Raw genomic sequence first — 18654 nt, 5'->3', positions numbered from 1 at the left:
CTTATTAGACATTCTCTGATTAACCCCTTGTTCAAATCATACTGTCTATGGTTCAAATGCAATAAACAGTTAAACCTGAAGAAAAAGACAACATGTATCAGTATTCACAGAGAGTGGCCTCTAGTGCTGTGAAGGGGAAACTGCAGGTTGGGATGTTACACTTGAAACCATGTGGAAAAAAAACCCCTGAAACTAAACCTAAAGTTGAACTCATTGACCTGAGAGAAAAGCGCTATGTTTGGCACATATGCAGGACAGGTAACACCATCTCTGCTGTAAAGCACGCTTGAGGCAGCTTCATCCTATAGGGTTGCTTTTTTTACAGCAAGAACCACAAGCTTGTTCGCATGACGGCTGCTTTGCATATTTTGTCATAAAATCTCAAATGCAATATGTCTTCCTGGTTTATTGTATGTGTAGGACACATAATAATATTGAGTAAAAGAAGATTAGATCATTAAATGTCTCGAAGCAGCACATAGTATTTGGTGGGGATTTTTCAGTGTAAAGTTTACTATTTCTGCTATTTGCTCTCTCTCTACATCCACTATCAAGATATATTTGGATTTTTAATAATGTCAGTAGTACGATCCATTTCAGGGGTGTGAAAATTAAATTTTAAGTTATTGAGCTACAGAAATGTATCTTCATATTACAAGTACAGCTTTATATTTTTAGTAGGTTACTTTCTACGACGACCTTACAGCTTTTGATGGACAAACTAAACTTAACCAGGTTTTTCCCTTTTATTCTTATCATTGGCAATGATGAAGGGAGAATTTGTTTAATACCACTCACACAAAAGTACTATTACAGTGATGGATGGTGATATGGTGCAGTCTGGAGTTCATGAACGATGATCTTTACATGGCAGCCTGCTCTGGCTCAGGTCCGACACACATTATGGTAATACCATGGAACGGTTTAGTACTTTGTTGTATTTGTCATGCACCAAAATGGTGCAAAATGACTAAATTAACTGGGTTTTATTCAATTCAAAAATATTACTTAATATTGCTGAATCAACCTAAATACATTAAATTAATATAAAATAATAATAGGCCTAATAATAATAATTTGTATGGGTTAAATCAAGCTCTTTATGGAAACAATTTAAGTGTGAAGAGTGTGACTATCTTTAGAAACACAGCAATGAATATGAGTGTTTACGATCTCTTTGGCGGCCTACTTCAGCTTCACGAGGTCCCCTGGGGGTCCCAAACACTAAACCTCCTATATAGTTTCAGTGCATAGCCTACAGTTTTTATTGTAGTTTCAAAACATATAATGCAGTGCAATGATGATCATATTTGAGACATTCTCACATTTTAACATTATTTTTCATAAAATGATGGATAATCAAGTAAACCTAAGTTGCTTCAGTCCAGTAAGTGTTCATTTTGAAATATTACTAACAATATAAAAGTTTAATTTTATGTTTATAGAAATCATCAAAGATTCCACAGCAAAAAAGACACGTGAAGCGCGAGCTGAAGGGGGGCGTGTTTACAATTGCACTAAAAGGCCTTTTTACTTGCCAAAAAAAAAAAAAAAAAAAAACCCGATAAATTATCAATCAGATGTCAGTAGATTGTGTGCGACATGTTTTGGTCGTGTTAGAAATCTAAAGGCCTCAGAAATAAATGTTTTAAATATGACTATCTATGCATTTTATATGTCATATTGCTGCATTCTTGACAACTTTACCTTACACACACACACACACACACACACTCTGTTGAACGAAGCTGTATTGTATTACGCCACCTGCTGGCCAGTCATGTCTCTTCATGCGACCCCTGCGACACACACGGGCTCGTGTTATGAGAGTAAGGGGAGACACGGGCCCCGGGGAGGATATTTTAGGACGGGGCAGAGAAAGGTTATGCAATCTGAGGTTTAGACTCACCCCTGGGCAGTTGTACATACTGTCCATCAACCCGGCCTGTGTGCTGAGTGTGTGTATACATGATCTGAAGGAGAACACTGATGAATACGCCTGTTCCAACGGACTGATCCAACAGGAACAGATTGTGTTGGGAAGAGTGGTCTATGTGACAGGAGCGAGGGGTGAAAATCTGTTAATGATGTCAGTCTCATAGGAATGTCTGTCTGAGGCGGAGCAAGTTATTACATTTTGCTTAGGAAGATCTTTAGAATAATCCACACTGATGAATAATGCATGATTGTAACAAGTATTAAGAAAGCTTTGATTTCCCGATGACATACTGTGATCTAGCGAGAGGTTAAAGCTGTTCTTTTGGACTATTCCCTGGCGGAGGTGTCTGATCCTCTGGTGTGCTTCATATTCTTGCCAAGGGCTTTCCTCTGGGACTGTGTGTTCCCGTCGTGCAGAGACACGTCAGACGAGCGCAGAAGAAGTGAGTCAGATGTGGTACAGTCACTGAACACAGGGAACAGAGCAGGAAGAAGCTCCACAAACGAGCCCTTTCATCTGTGTTTACTGGAGTCACGGCACTCATTTGCAAACGGAAGAAGAATCCTACGCAAATGTTTCATAGATAATAAAATGATGCCTCGCTCTTCCTCTAACCTACTTCATTTTCTTTCAACTGCATAAGGGCGCTTACTTTGATTAAAGTCCACTGTAGTCAATAATTGTATCCCTTAAAACTAATCTTTGATCACCAAAATTACATATTTAAATGTTTTTTTCCCTTGAATAAAATGTCTTCATGCCTTAAAATATCTTGAATGTAACTCTACAGCCTTGCCTCATTTTGTATGCGTGGTTCTATGAATATGCAAATGAGCCCCGCCTCAACTCACTCACTCAGCTCAGAGATCCACTCGTTGACGATCACACGTTGATCTGATTGGTTACAAGGTAGTTTGTGACGTCAGAAACACCAGCGATTTCAAAGCGTGTTTTTGAGACTGTCTTTGGTTCACTGCAGTTTTAAGGAGAAAATACTCAGCAATGGTGTCGACTTATGAATTTACACATGGTTTGTCTTAAAGCACATTAAAAACCCCACATAGACATATAAACTACATCAGCCCGTGGCAACAGTTTAAAAGAAACCTAATCCCGTGGGAAAACCGTGGACTTGGCAGCCTCTGTGACTATGTTAAGACTGAGACTTAAGAACTAATCTGACCAACTAGCCAAGGGATAAAGTGAGGTCTTACTTTTCAGATTCATATTACTCCAATCCGCCTGTTTAAAACATAAATACATGAATGTTTCACCATTCATTATTATGTATTTGGGTCTTTAGTGTCCCGGAATGTATATCTAATAGAAATGGATCTCTAAACTGTCCCAATGATATAGCTGTACAGTAAAACAATAAAGTGGAGCAAGTGCATCATCATCATCATCATCATCATCATCATTTCCCTGGTTCATTCAGCATCAGGCTCATATTCGGGATCTTAACCCCTCAAAAACATATTCAAAATCAAGATTATGTTTACTGACAGTTTTGTCATCAGATCCACCATTAAGCGAAGCTAATTTGATTAAGTACCAGTAAGAAGCAGTAAGAACCATTTCAAGATTTGCTGATGATACTTGTGTATTATTTAGTTTTATGACTGTAGTAATTATTATGAGTGATGCGTGTTTTTTTATGAGATATTGCCACCATCAGTATTGTTGCAGTAAAAAAAAAATATTATTACAATTAATTAATTAGACAATTACAATTAAAGGCTCACTAGAGTATAAAAATACTGTTATTTTTAAGGTACTTTCCAAAAAATTAGAATATCATGGAAAAGTTTATTTATTTCCATAATTCCATTCAGAACGTTAAACTTCCATCGATTATAGATTCAGGGCCCACAACTTAAACGATTTCAAGTATTTAGTTGTTTATTTGTACATAATTTGGGCGAAAACAGGATTTCAAAAAATTAGAATATTACATGAAATCACACAGTAATTACACAGTGATACCATGGTCATTGAACCAGGTTTTGGTTATGTTGGCAGTGTGGGCAGGTGAAAATCCTCCACATCCTCTAACCGTCAGGATGGGTGTGTATAAGAGAAAGGGCTCACAGGCTGAAAATCTGGTTTTCATAGTCTGGAGCGCAAAAGCTTGTGGCGCGACACGGCAGGTTACGCAATACTCGTTCCCTCTTCTAGAGAGAACCAAGGTTACATTAGGTAACCGAGTACATTCTCTTACGAGAGGTTCTCTCGTATTGCGTAAGTTAGCTTACGCTACGGGAACCCTTTGTCAACGCCGTGCGCGCCGAGCATCCAGTGCATGAGTCTCAGGGAAACCGGGGAAAAACACATGCTGGAACAGGTGGCCAGTCGGAAAGACGGGCCAGCACATGTAGTAAGCACTTCATAAAAAGAAATAGAGCGGCACTGCCAGTCTATGTAACAATGTAGGCAATGCAGCCAGCAGCGCGGGCCAAGACAGTACATAAGCACACCATAGGGGAAAATAGAGCGGTCTCGCCGGTCTATGTGTAGAGAGAATGATCCCCAGCGCAACTGAGTGGAGGACAGGCGGCCAGCGGCGCGGGCCGGCACCGGTACACAGGCACGTAATGGGGACAAAAAAAAAAACAGAGCGGCTCAGCCGGTCTGTGTACAGAAAAACTCTTCCCTTGGTGCCAATACCAGAAATATTAACAGTACATGAACGTAGTCTGCACATGAGCGACTGGGCAGAACATACATATCACTTATACTGATAACAGTTTCGCCTGCAAGGCGGGAACTTCCAGGTTATAAAATCTCACGAATGTAGATGGGGAGGCCCAGCCCACCGCCATGCAAATATCGTGAATATAAATCCCGCTGGACCAAGCCCACGACGAGGCCATGCCTCTAGTGGAGTGGGCTCTGATGCCCATAGGGCACTGCAGGTGTTTTGATGCATAAGCTGCTGCGATCGCGTCCACTATCCACCTGGACAGGCTCTGTTTCGAGGCGGCAAGACCCTTTGTGCGCCCACCGAACGAAACAAAGAGCTGCTCGGAACGCCTAAAGGCGGCGGAGCGCGTAATGTAAACTCTCAGCGCCCTGACGGGGCATAAGAGGTTATCACTGTCCTCGCTATCGGATGCTGGCAGAGCCGACAGGGAGATGATTTGCACCCTAAAGGGGGTACCAATCGCTTTGGGGATGTAACCGTGTCTCGGTTTGAGGATGACTTTGGAGTCATTTGTTCCGAACTCGAGACATGCGGGGCTAACAGATAGCGCGTGTAGATCCCCCACGCGTTTTACTGAAGACAGAGCTATCAGAAAAACGGTTTTGAACGAAAGGTATTTCAGGTCCACAGATTCAAGCGGTTCAAAGGGAAAAGCTTTCAGGGCCTCCAGGACCAAGGACAGATCCCAGATAGGAACCGAGGGGGGCCGCGGGGGATTCATCTGTCTGGCTCCTCTGAGGAAACGGATTATGAGCTCGTTCCTTCCTATTGCATGGCCGCGCGTCGTCTCCGCGAACGCTGCAATAGCCGCAACATACACTTTGAGCATGGAGGGGGACCTGCCCCTGTCCAACAGCTCTTGTAGGAAGGAGAGCACCCGTGGAACCCCGCATGTACGTGGATCCAGGCTCTTAGTAGCGCACCATTTAGAGAACACAGACCATATAGACGCATAGAGCCTTCTCGTGGAAGGAGCTCTACACTGCGTGATCGTGTTTACGACCCCTTCTGGCAGGTCAACGGGTATCCGTTGATTATCCACGCATGCAGAGACCAGTGCTCTGGATGGGGATGCCAGATTGATCCACCGGCTTGAGAGAGGAGATCCTTTCTCACGGGGATCGGCCATGGGGCTAAGTGCGACAGCCTCACTAGCTCTGGGTACCAGATTTGGTTCTCTCATCGCAGGGCTATGAGGAGCACTGGGTGGTGCGTTTCCCTGATCCTCTTGATGACCTGTGGTAACAGGGAGATCGGAGGGAAAGCGTACAGCGGGAGGCTGGGCCAGGTTTGGGCCAGCGCGTCCTCGCTCTTTGAGAAGAAAATCGGGCAATGAGCGTTGTCTCTTGACGCAAAGAGGTCGACTTTCGCCCTGCCGAATAGGCGCCAGAGTGACTGGACTGTCTGGGGGTGCAGAGACCATTCTCCCGGGGGAATGATGTCTCTGGACAGTCTGTCTGGGCCGACGTTCAGGTGGCCCGGCACGTGCGCAGCTCTCAGCGAGCGCAACGAGTGATGAGCCCACACGAGAAGGCGTTCTGTCAGTCTGCAGAGGTTCCTGGATCTGACACCGCCCTGTCGGTTCCCATAGGACACCACGGACATGTTGTCCGAGCGGACTAGCACATGGTGATCCCGTATGAGTGGGAGGAAGCGCTTGAGCGCGTTCTCGACCGCTATCATCTCCAAACAGTTTATGTGGAGGCATTTCTCCTGGTCTGAGCACAGGCCAAAGACCGGTTTGCCCTCGAAAAGAGCGCCCCAACCTAAGTTGGATGCGTCCGTCGAGATAACTTTGCGGTGCGAGACGGCTCCCATTGTCACTCCCCGCTGGTACCAGTCGGCCGCTAACCAGGGCTTCAGTGCTGAAACGCAGCTCTGAGTCACTCTTATTCGAATGCTGCCGGAAGCCCAGGCTCTGTGAGGCACTCGGGCATTCAACCAGCATTGCAACGGGCGCATACGCAGTAGACCCAGCTGAAGCACTGCTGCAGCTGAAGCCATACAACCCAGCATCCTCTGAAATGTCTTGAGAGGTGCGGTGCTGCCCGGCGTCGGATACAGCGCGTGCGCTGTGTCGACAGGCGGGCCGTCATTGCCACAGAGTCCAGTTCCACACCCAGAAAAGAGGTTGACTGACTGGGCAGTAATGGTACTTTTACTTGAGTATATTTTTTCAGTACTCTTTCCACCACTGTTTGGCAGTGACTGATTCTGAAAATAAAAAGGTGGGACTAAAGAACCCTAAACTCAAACACAAAGAACCTTTTCAGCATATAAAGGGCTCTTCAGGACGATACAGTTCTATTTCTATACATTGCTATTATTATTTTTAAGGGTACATTCAAACATACCCTGCACTCTTGGTTGATTAAACCAAACTTTGCTTACTCGAGGTATGCTGGTTCCAAAAATGTGTCCAGGAGTATGTTCATGGTAAACAAAGACATTCTCAGAAAGACAACTCATCATGGAAACAGATGGTAAAAAAAAAAGCATGCATACTTTCGTTAAATGCTGATTTACATACTTGGTGCATATCACCACCTATTTGGTGATTGTGTGATCATTTTTCATTTTCTTTAATAATCTTTAATCAGTGTGAATAAGAACTATCATTTGTTCGATGCCAATTATATAATAAAAAGAAAGGTTATGTTCAGAGAGTAGATTGCTATTGCTACTTACATACCCTGAAAGTTAACTATTTATCAGGTTGAGGTTATCAGCTTACTCTTAAACACAAGCCATTGTTGTGGTTGTCAAGTAAATTCCCCCTCAATTGTTTTGAACAGATGATTTGCATAACATGTTCTAAAGCAGATTTAAAATAAATAAAAAAAAAAAGCACTTTGAGAGAGAACCGTTTTATTTACTAAACATAAGATCAGAAAGTGGCATATTTAGATGTTTACTAGATCTGTTTGAGACTTTAGAGCATATGCACACCGTCATCTGCCCATCAACCTCAGTGGGGACATGGCTGCACTCTTTAGCTGGGACAGGGATGCACTCCATCAACTTCCCATCAACCTCAGCAGGGATATGGCTGGACTCAAGCAACTTTCCATCAACTTCAGTGGGGACATGGCTGGATTCTTTAGCGGGGACAGGGCTGGACACAGGCAACTTCCCATCAACCTCAGCTGGGACAGGGCTGGACACACGCACCTTCTCAACCTCAGCTGGGACAGGGCTGGACTCCTTAGCTGAGACAGGGCTGGACACAGGCAACTTCCCATCAACCTCAGCTGGGACAGGGCTGGACACAGGCAACTTCACATCAACCTCAGCTGGGACAGGGCTGGACTCAGGCAACTTCCCATCAACCTCAGCTGGGACAGGGCTGGACTCTTTAGCTGGGACAGGGCTGGACACAGGCAACTTCCCATCAGCCTCAGCTGGGACAGGGCTGGACTCTTTAGCTGGGACAGGGCTGGACACATGCACCTCATCAACCTCAGCTGGGACAGGGCTGGACACAGGCAACTTCCAATCAACCTCAGCTGGGACAGGGCTGGACACACGCACCTTCTCAACCTCAGCTGGGACAGGGCTGGACTCCTTAGCTGAGACAGGGCTGGACTCCGGCAACTTCCCATCAACCTCAGCTGGGACAGGGCTGGACACAGGCAACTTCACATCAACCTCAGCTGGGACAGGGCTGGACTCAGGCAACTTCCCATCAACCTCAGCTGGGACAGGGCTGGACTCTTTAGCTGGGACAGGGCTGGACACAGGCAACTTCCCATCAGCCTCAGCTGGGACAGGGCTGGACTCTTTAGCTGGGACAGGGCTGGACACATGCACCTCATCAACCTCAGCTGGGACAGGGCTGGACACAGGCAACTTCCCATCAACCTCAGCTGGGACAGGGCTGGACTCTTTAGCTGGGACAGGGCTGGACACATGCACCTCATCAACCTCAGCTGGGACAGGGCTAGACTCTTTAGCCGAGACTGGGCTGGACTCTGGCAACTTCCCATCAACCTCAGCTGGGACAGGGCTGGACACGGGCAACTTCCCATCAACCTCAGCTGCGACAGGGCTGGACACATGCACCTCATCAACCTCAGCTGGGACAGGGCTGGACACGGGCAACTTCCAATCAACCTCAGCTGGGACAGGGCTGGACTCCTTAGCTGAGACAGGGCTGGACTCCGGCAACTTCCCATCAACCTCAGCTGGGACAGGGCTGGACACAGGCAACTTCACATCAACCTCAGCTGGGACAGGGCTGGACACATGCACCTCATCAACCTCAGCTGGGACAGGACTGGACACAGGCAACTTCCCATCAGCCTCAGCTGGGACAGGGCTGGACACAGGCAACTTCCAATCAACCTCAGCTTGGACAGGGCTGGACACAGGCAACTTCCAATCAACCTCAGCTGGGACAGGGCTGGACTCCTTAGCTGAGACAAGGCTGGACTCAGGCAACTTCTCATCAACCTCAGCTGGGACAGGGCTGGACTCAGGCAACTTCCCATCAACCTCAGCTGGGACAGGGCTGGACACGGGCAACTTCCCATCAACCTCAGCTGGGACAGGGCTGGACTCCTTAGCTGAGACAGGGCTGGACTCAGGCAAATTCCCATCAACCTCAGCTGGGACAGGGCTGGACTCCTTAGCTGAGACAGGGCTGGACTCAGGCAACTTCACATCAGCCTCAGCTGGGACAGGGCTGGACTCTTTAGCTGGGACAGGGCTGGACACAGGCAACTTCACATCAGCCTCAGCTGGGACAGGGCTGGACTCGTTAGCTGGGACAGGGCTGGACTCAGGCAACTTCACATCAGCTTCAGCTGGGACAGGGCTGGACACAGGCAACTTCCCATCAACCTCAGCTGGGACAGGGCTGGACACAGGCAACTTCACATCAGCCTCAGCTGGGACAGGGCTGGACACAGGCAACTTCACATCAGCCTCAGCTGGGACAGGGCTGGACTCGTTAGCTGGGACAGGGCTGGACTCAGGCAACTTCACATCAGCTTCAGCTGGGACAGGGCTGGACACAGGCAACTTCCCATCAGCTTCAGCTGGGACAGGGCTGGACACAGGCAACTTCACATCAGCTTCAGCTGGGACAGGGCTGGACTCTTTAGCTGGGACCAGGCTGGACACAGGCAACTTCACATCTACCTCAGCTGGGACAGGGCTGGACACAGGCAACTTCCCATCAACCTCAGCTTGGACAGGGCTGGATTCTTTAGCTGGGACAGGGCTGGACACAGGCAAATTCACATCAGCTGGGACAGGGCTGGACTCTTTAGCTGGGACAGGGCTGGACACAGGCAACTTCCCATCAGCTTCAGCTGGGACAGGGCTGGACACAGGCAACTTCCCATCAGCTTCAGCTGGGACAGGGCTGGACACAGGCAACTTCCCATCAACCTCAGCTGGGACAGGGCTGGACACAGGCAACTTCACATCAGCCTCAGCTGGGACAGGGCTGGACACAGGCAACTTCCCATCAACCTCAGCTGGGACAGGGCTGGACACATGCACCTCATCAACCTCAGCTGGGACAGGGCTGGACACAGGCAACTTCCCATCAGCCTCAGCTGGGACAGGGCTGGACACAGGCAACTTCCAATCAACCTCAGCTTGGACAGGGCTGGACACAGGCAACTTCCAATCAACCTCAGCTGGGACAGGGCTGGACTCATTAGCTGAGACAAGGCTGGACTCAGGCAACTTCCCATCAACCTCAGCTGGGACAGGGCTGGACTCCTTAGCTGAGACAGGGCTGGACTCAGGCAACTTCACATCAGCCTCAGCTGGGACAGGGCTGGACTCTTTAGCTGGGACAGGGCTGGACACAGGCAACTTCACATCAGCCTCAGCTGGGACAGGGCTGGACTCGTTAGCTGGGACAGGGCTGGACTCAGGCAACTTCACATCAGCTTCAGCTGGGACAGGGCTGGACACAGGCAACTTCCCATCAACCTCAGCTGGGACAGGGCTGGACACAGGCAACTTCACATCAGCCTCAGCTGGGACAGGGCTGGACACAGGCAACTTCACATCAACCTCAGCTGGGACAGGGCTGGACACAGGCAACTTCCCATCAACCTCAGCTGGGACAGGGCTGGACACAGGCAACTTCACATCAGCCTCAGCTGGGACAGGGCTGGACTCGTTAGCTGGGACAGGGCTGGACTCAGGCAACTTCACATCAGCTTCAGCTGGGACAGGGCTGGACACAGGCAACTTCCCATCAGCTTCAGCTGGGACAGGGCTGGACACAGGCAACTTCACATCAGCTTCAGCTGGGACAGGGCTGGACACAGGCAACTTCCAATCAACCTCAGCTGGGACAGGGCTGGACTCAGGCAACTTCACATCAACCTCAGCTGAGACAGGGCTGGACTCCTTAGCTGAGACAGGGCTGGACTCAGGCAACTTCACATCTACCTCAGCTGGGACAGGGCTGGACACAGGCAACTTCACATCAACCTCAGCTGAGACAGGGCTGGACTCAGGCAACTTCCCATCAACCTCAGCTTGGACAGGGCTGGACACAGGCAAATTCACATCAGCCTCAGTTGGGACAGGGCTGGACTCTTTAGCTGGGACAGGGCTGGACACAGGCAACTTCCCATCAGCTTCAGCTGGGACAGGGCTGGACTCTTTAGCTGGGACAGGGCTGGACACAGGCAACTTCCCATCAGCTTCAGCCGGGACAGGGCTGGACTCTTTAGCTGGGACAGGGCTGGACACAGGCAACTTCCCATCAGCTTCAGCTGGGACAGGGCTGGACTCTTTAGCTGGGACAGGGCTGGACACAGGCAACTTCCCATCAACCTCAGCTGGGACAGGGCTGGACTCTTTAGCTGGGACAGGGCTGGACACAGGCAACTTCCCATCAACCTCAGCTGGGACAAGAGTGGAGTCTTTAGCTGGGACAGGACTGGACTCAGGCAACTTTCCATCAACCTTTTTGGGAAGAGAACTAGATTCAATCAACTTTCCATCAACCTTGGTGGTGGAGAGAGAGCTGGATTCCGTCAACTTCCCATCAACCTTGGTGTTGGAGAGAGAGCTGGATTCCAGCAACTTCCCATCAATGCCTAAAGAAAATTGGCACAAAAATAAAAAGAGCTGTAGTTATCTTCTCTCATGGTCAAGGTCAACCTCAGCCTCATAGCATCAGCACAAGTCACCTTTTTGGGCAGTTAGCCCAGATGCATTCTGCAAAGACATCTCAACAACCATATCAGACTTCGCTACCACTGGCCATGTTGGATTTTGTTTGATCACACAAGGAAAAGACAAGGGGCCACCTGGAAAACAAAAGGCATTATCAACTTTAATACCAGACATCATCAGGCCTCAAACTTAAGTACACATAGTACAAACAAAAAAGGCACATTGTTAAAAACCACAAGAATTTCAAACCTTTGCTCTTAAAACACAATTGCTTAATACCAGTCTGGTATAAATGACGCCGCCCAACTGGAGAAGCAAAACCTGAAAACAAGATTTAAAGTTAAACAAATAATAAATCAAATTTAACTTTTAAAACATTACACTAAGGTGAATTATTTTTTTACCATTGAGTACCAGTTGGTAAAACACAAATACTAAAAACATAAAGTTTGAACCTGCCATCTTGATTACAGATTAAACAATCACCATTGCTTTCTAAAACAGACCTCAAGCCAGGGCTTTTAAAATAACACAGATTTTCATTATCTGGTATTAAACTCCAACACCTGATTTGAATGAACCAAACAAATAAGTTGGGGCTAAAGTGGGTTCATAAAAGGTAATTGAAGTTCATGCAATGCCACTAATTTGATCCAGGTTTATCTAGTCTGCATAATTGTGTGTGCGGGCGTTTCTTAAGCAGCCCTAAAGGTGATCATTGATTAAATTGATCCATCACAGCAAATAGCATATTTTGTGCTGTTTTATGTGTTTGAGACATGGTGTTTTCCTCAGTGCAAAACTTACATTTCACAGGTATATTCTCCATCTGTAAATGTTAGAAAGTCATGCAAATATTTCCATTTTGCTGCTAAACTTCACATTGAATGAGAGCTGCTGCGCGCATGTGCGCCAAATGGGAGTACGATAATTCGGACTAAAATATACACTTTGCTTGAAAAATGAATATGCAATATTTTATAACGCCAGATATATCTTCTAACTATAATAATTTACCTTTAGAATGTTGGCTAAGTTGCGGTGAACTTATAGCTCATTACACTCATTTATTTTTATACTTGTAAAATAAAAATAAAATTTGAACAGAAGTAATTCAGGGAAGACATTTTTAAGAAACCAAATATAATAAAGATACAAAATATAGTTTTGGGTATAGGAACTATGCTACTTAATAAAGATGAGTTATACTTATTTAGAATACTGAGAATTACAGCTTTTAAAGCAATAACACATTTTTGGAGAAAGGAAGAATTGCCAGTTTTAAATGATTGGTTAGATTTAGTTTCAAAAGTACACCAGAGGATAACATTAAATTAAGAGCATAAGGATACATTTTGAAAAGATATGGGCAACTCTAAAATCAAATCAAAATCGAACATTCTATAAAATAAAGGAATACATATTACATTAATTACCTTTTTTATATAACCCTTCCTCCCTTTTAATTATAATTATTTATTATTTTAATTTACTTATGTAATATTATTATTATTTGATATTTAAATAAAAGATTAAAAGATTTTAAAAAAAATTATGTCTTTAAAGGAAATGTCCATTTCCAATGTTCCAATTCCAATTCCAAGCAAATGTCTATGTCCAAATAGCTTTCCTGTAACTCAAACAGTAGAGCGTTGGAGCTTGCAATGCCAAGCTCATGGGTTTGATTCCCAGGGAAAGCAATAATTGTTAAGAATGTGAATGTATGAACCTTGAAATGCAATATAAGTTGCTTTGGAAAAAAGCATCTGCCAAATGCATAAATGTAATGTAAAATGTCCATTTGTACAACTGTGTTAAATGTCTTTGAAATATGTAATAATGGACATTTCCTTAAAGACATAATATTTTTTTTAATCTTTTATTTAAATATCAAATTTATACCAATTTTTATAATTGTGTTAAATGTGTTTGAAAGACGCAATAAAGGACAGTAAAGGACACTATCTTTATAAACTCATCAGATTGTAATTTTTTCCATTAAACCTGGGGTCAGTTTCAATAAGGAGGTTCAAAACTTGACCTCTGAGTTGATTTACCCTGAGATGGGAAACTCAGAACAGCTGAGTTGAGTTCAGTCAACTCTGAGTTGACTGATTCGTGTGTCTGAGTAATGCCTAGTTCACACTACACAACTTTAAATGTCGGCAGATCGCTGTGCTGTTTAGACTACATGACTTGCTCTGGAGTCTTGAAGTCGTTGTGGTGTTCACACTATGTGACACTACGTAAATGATCTGCAACAGGGGGTTACACACTACACGAGCTGACAACAACTCTGTCACCCAACGACTCTATCTGGTCCCAAAACCACATTTTGTCACGAAAACATGCGCAAGAAGTGGAATGGGATATGGCGCATTCCAATGGCGCATTGTCTATTTGAAAATGGACGGCGGGACAAAATTGGCGGTAAAATAAATAAATAAATAAATAAATAAAAAATATATATATATTGTTTGCGCAATGATCTGTTTAGAACCCCGAAAAAAAAAAAGAATGTGGGTGAAAGGCTGGATAAGCACACGCGGGCAGCAGGGATTGTCTGTCAGAGAGAGTTGGAAGTGAGTAAAACATTATTATGAAAAAGCAGATGCCTGTTGTGGTTTGACAACGATGGTTACAAATACAAAAGGCTTTTGTAATGTCATGACAAGCTGATCATTGGCTGTTGCTCGTCGCGACACGTGACACCACAGGCTATCGAGTCGGCCGACAGCTCCAGATATTTAGCATGCTAGATATTTGTCTGGCGTCGGCGATGTGTCAGCGAGCGTTTTTGATGCGTCGTTAAGTATTTCACACTTGAAGATTGGTGAGCGCGGATCACCCACAGATTTGCACGCGATTACAGCCTGACCTGTCGGCGAGCTCGTTAACTTGCAAATCGGGCTTAAATCAGGCTTAAAATCCTGTAGTGTGAACTAGCCATTAAGTGTGTGTACCACGACTTTGAATAGGCATGATTAATGGAGCTCAGAAATTACGATTCACCATGGCAACAGCACCCAATAAAAAGACGTCTGCATACTTAAAGGGATACTCCACTTTTTTTGGAAATAGGCTCATTTTACAACTACCCCAGAGTTTCGATATTTTTCCTATTTAAAACTTGACTCTTCTGTAGTTATATCGTGTACTAAGACCGACAGAAAATGTAAAGTTGCGATTTTCTAGGCTGATATGGCTAGGAACTATACTCTCATTCCTGCGTAATAATCAAGATGCTTTGCTGCCGTACCATGAGTCCAGCAGGCGTAATGATATGACGCAATGATATGACGCAGCGCCTGAAAAAAGGTCTAATCGGTCCAATAGGTTAGACAAACTTAGTCCCGGTCACGTTGGAAGTTACTGAGTTGGGGACTATTTTCAGGCGCTGCGTCATATCTGCGTCATAGGAAAAATATCGAAACTCTTTGGTCATTTTTTTGAGAGAGATGCTAATGGTCTTGTCCGATTCAATGATCTATGCTAAGCTATGCTAAAAGTGGTACTGCCAGACCCGGAGATCGGCTGAATGGATTCGAAAACGGTAAAACTCAACTGTTTAACTCTGGGGGAGTTGTAAAATGAGCCTATTTCCAAAAAAAGTGGAGTATCCCTTTAAGAGTCTAAGTATAATTCCTAATCATTGTTATCAGGTGAAAACTGACAGAATATTAAATTATTGAACTAATACTCATTTTCATGGTATCCCACAGGCAAAATAAATAAATAAAAAGAACATGGCATCAACTAAAAATGAACTATAAATACATATTTCAGTGAGTTAAATCTTTAAACATAAAAGATTAATGGGTATCTACATGACTTTACAAACATTTGAAATATAAAATAAATATCATTCAGTGTCTATTTCAATGTGCAACAGCTTTTTCCACAGTCTCTTTTCATATAATTAAATGTTCTCTAATCCAACATGTAACATTTCTTAATTAGGGTAAAGAAATTAACATTTGACTTCTAGTCCGCCAACAGAAAGAAGGCAGAGGCTCGCAAAATGGGGGGATGAAGAGGAGATGTCCACAATACCAAGTATTGGAAGAATATTAAAATCCAACAGCAAAAAGAATAACTGTTGCTTTTTTATTTGTAGGAAATAAAGATGACCAAATAAATTCTGTATAATTTGTGTTTATTTGACAGCTGTGGAGGTGGTTACAGCATATATCTCTACCCTTTCATGTGGCATCCTTCCATTCCATACAGTAACCTGTTTAATTTTCGAAAGGTGCGATGACGGGAAATACGTGTGTCATCAATGCATCTGACCACATTGAAAATCCTAAAGGAAATTAATTTACTTCCAGAGGTCACAGCAAGATGTTATCAAGTGAAAATTGTTTGGCTAACCTCATTTAAACCGATTTCTCCACCACTGACCTGCAATCCTGTGAATCTATTCTTTGATGGCTCTCACAGATTTTTGCCCAGGAATCAACACAAAAATTCTAAGAATGAGCGTGAGAGCGAGGCACACTTTCCTTCACGCTCTCTGCATACAGCGGCCTTACTAATGTGCTCTGCATATATATATATATATATATATATATATATATATATATATATATATATATCTGCATATATAGAAAAATGTGCAAAGAATGAATACTGCACTGCAAAAAAATGCTTTTCTTAATTAGAATTATTGTCTTGTTTCCAGTCAAAATATCTAATATTTCAATAAAATCATGATGCATTTTCTACATAAGAAAAACTACATATGGTATGTCTTTTTCTGGGGGGAAAAACTAATTTAAGTACTTTTTTCATATTTTGCAATTAACTGCCAATGGGGTAAGAAAAATAATCTTGTGTCCATTTGCATTAAGTTTATTTTTGCAGCGTGAATGAATGAAGTATTTAAACATTGCTTACACTTTAGAGACCGAAAGAAACTCTGGGTTTACCGAAGAAAACCTTCTCCAGACCAGGTTAGGTTCAGAGTATAAGTTACCTCTCTTTCAGAAACGGACTTGACTTACCCTGCTCTCTCGAGTTTGACATACCTCTCATTCTGAAACAGAAAACCCAGAGTTTCCCTCATTTCAAGGTTAACATACTCAGAGTTTTCATTTAACCTTAATAGGGAGCCAATGGAGTGTTGTCCGAACCGGGCTAATATGGTCATACGTCCTGGTTCTGGTAAGAACTCGATCTGCTGCGTTTTGGACCAGGTGTAGTTTGTTCATTAAGCGTGTAGGGCAACAACCGATTACAATAATCTAGCCTTGATGTCATGAACGCATTAACTAATTGTTCCGCATTTGTCATTGAGAGCATATGACGTAATTTAGATATATTTTTAAGATGGAAGAATGTGGTTTTACAGATACTAGAAACCTGACTTTCAAATGAAAGATTGGTATCAAAGAGCACACCCAGGTTCCTAACCGACGACGAAGACTTAACAGAGAAGCCATCAAGTGTTAGACAGTATTCTAGGTTATTACGTGAGGAAGCTTTTTGTCTAATAATTAGAATCTCTTTTTTTTTCCAGAATTAAGTAGTAGGAAATAACTAGTCATCCAGTTTTTTATATCAGCTATGCATTCCGTTAATTTTGTGAATTGGTAAGTTTTGTCAGGCATTAAAGAAATATAGAGCTGAGTACCATCAGCATAACAGTGAAAACTAACGCCTAATGATATCTCCCAAGGGTAGCATGTACCGAGTGAACAGCAACAGTCCTAGTACTGAGCCTTGCGGTACGCCATATTGAACTTGTGATCGATAAGACATCTCTACATTTACTGCTACAAACGGATAACGGTCAGATAAATATGATTTAAATCATGCTAATGCAATTTCACTAATGCCAACATAATTTTTGAGTCTATTTAAAAGAATGTTGTGGCCAATGGTATCAAATGCAGCACTCAAGTAACACTAAAAGAGAGATACAACCACGATCGGATGATAAGAGCAAATCATTTGTGACTCTAATGAGAGCTGTCTCAGTAAAATCCCACTGAAATAAATGTATTTTGTTTTTCTTCCCATTTTAGTCAATGCAATATTATTACTATGCTGACTGCAATCATTACACACATGACACGGCAGTCTTCTCAGGCAGTCAATCTTTGTTTCTATAAAAATAAAAATAAAACACTGTATAGTCTTCACTGTATGAATTAAATATAAATTGATTCATATTAAAGTTACAAAAGTTATGTCAAAAGCAGTGCGTGATTTTGTTCACGTTCATTAAACAGACAGCAGCAGCTTATGAGGCTGCTGTCCCTTTAAGAGAGAATACACAGATCTAATATACCATTACACATCATATTCTCTCCTAACGGTTTACGTCAGTGTAGGACATAACTGGCGGTTAACATCAATACTCCACACGAATAAATACTCCCGATGTCACTTTGTGAAGAAATACTACATGCCTGCACACATACACATACTTCTATGCACTAAACAATGCATCTCCATTGGTTGCAGTAGTGGTGCAATAAATCTACACTTTGATGGAGAAGCGTTAATAAACTTAAACGTTTCTTTTTCCAAAAAACTTGCACTTTTAAACACATTTTCAGGCCCCTTAAACACCATTGGCATGTCAAATAAACAGCCCAGATACTCAACTTTCCCTTCTTTTTTTTTATGAAAACTGTCATGTAAACCCCTGGGCTAATGAAATTAACATGTCAGTTCTCCAACCAACCAGTTCTCCACCAACAGCAAGAAGGCAGAGGACCTGCACCACCACTGATAGATGAAGCGGAGATACACAATATTGGAAGAATATTAAAGGGGTGGTATAATGCCCTTTTCACAAGATGTAAAATATGTCTTTGATGTCCCCAGAGTGTGAATGTGAAGTTTTAGC

At 43.8% G+C, this 18654-nt stretch overlaps 2 protein-coding genes and 1 long non-coding RNA gene across 3 annotated transcripts in view; all 3 read right to left on the bottom strand.

Moving 5' to 3' along the window:
- LOC307145408 overlaps positions 1 to 18654 on the bottom strand; it is a 1105317-nt gene that overhangs the window by 155553 nt on the left and 931110 nt on the right. The window lies entirely within an intron of this gene.
- Positions 7510 to 9673, bottom strand: LOC307145824 (uncharacterized protein; the record flags this gene model as incomplete). Its single annotated transcript, XM_079849418.1, has 5 exons — positions 7510 to 7784; positions 7824 to 7931; positions 8184 to 8333; positions 8823 to 9459; positions 9630 to 9673. 5 exons carry the CDS (start codon positions 9671 to 9673, stop codon positions 7512 to 7514), a joined length of 1212 nt encoding a protein of 403 aa, XP_079705544.1. The 3' UTR covers positions 7510 to 7511.
- Positions 11177 to 12343, bottom strand: LOC307145823 (uncharacterized protein; the record flags this gene model as incomplete). Its single annotated transcript, XM_079849417.1, has 6 exons — positions 12200 to 12343; positions 12045 to 12116; positions 11810 to 11929; positions 11670 to 11716; positions 11301 to 11624; positions 11177 to 11257 (listed from the first exon to the last, which is right to left on the bottom strand). The coding sequence occupies exons 1-6, from the start codon at positions 12255 to 12257 to the stop codon at positions 11177 to 11179; spliced, it is 702 nt and encodes a 233-aa protein (XP_079705543.1). The 5' UTR covers positions 12258 to 12343.

The sequence above is a fragment of the Squalius cephalus genome (assembly GCF_949319135.1).
Source record: "Squalius cephalus genome assembly, chromosome: 18".
NCBI classification, from domain to species: Eukaryota; Metazoa; Chordata; class Actinopteri; order Cypriniformes; family Leuciscidae; genus Squalius; species Squalius cephalus.
This window is presented reverse-complemented; position numbering and strand designations above follow the sequence as displayed.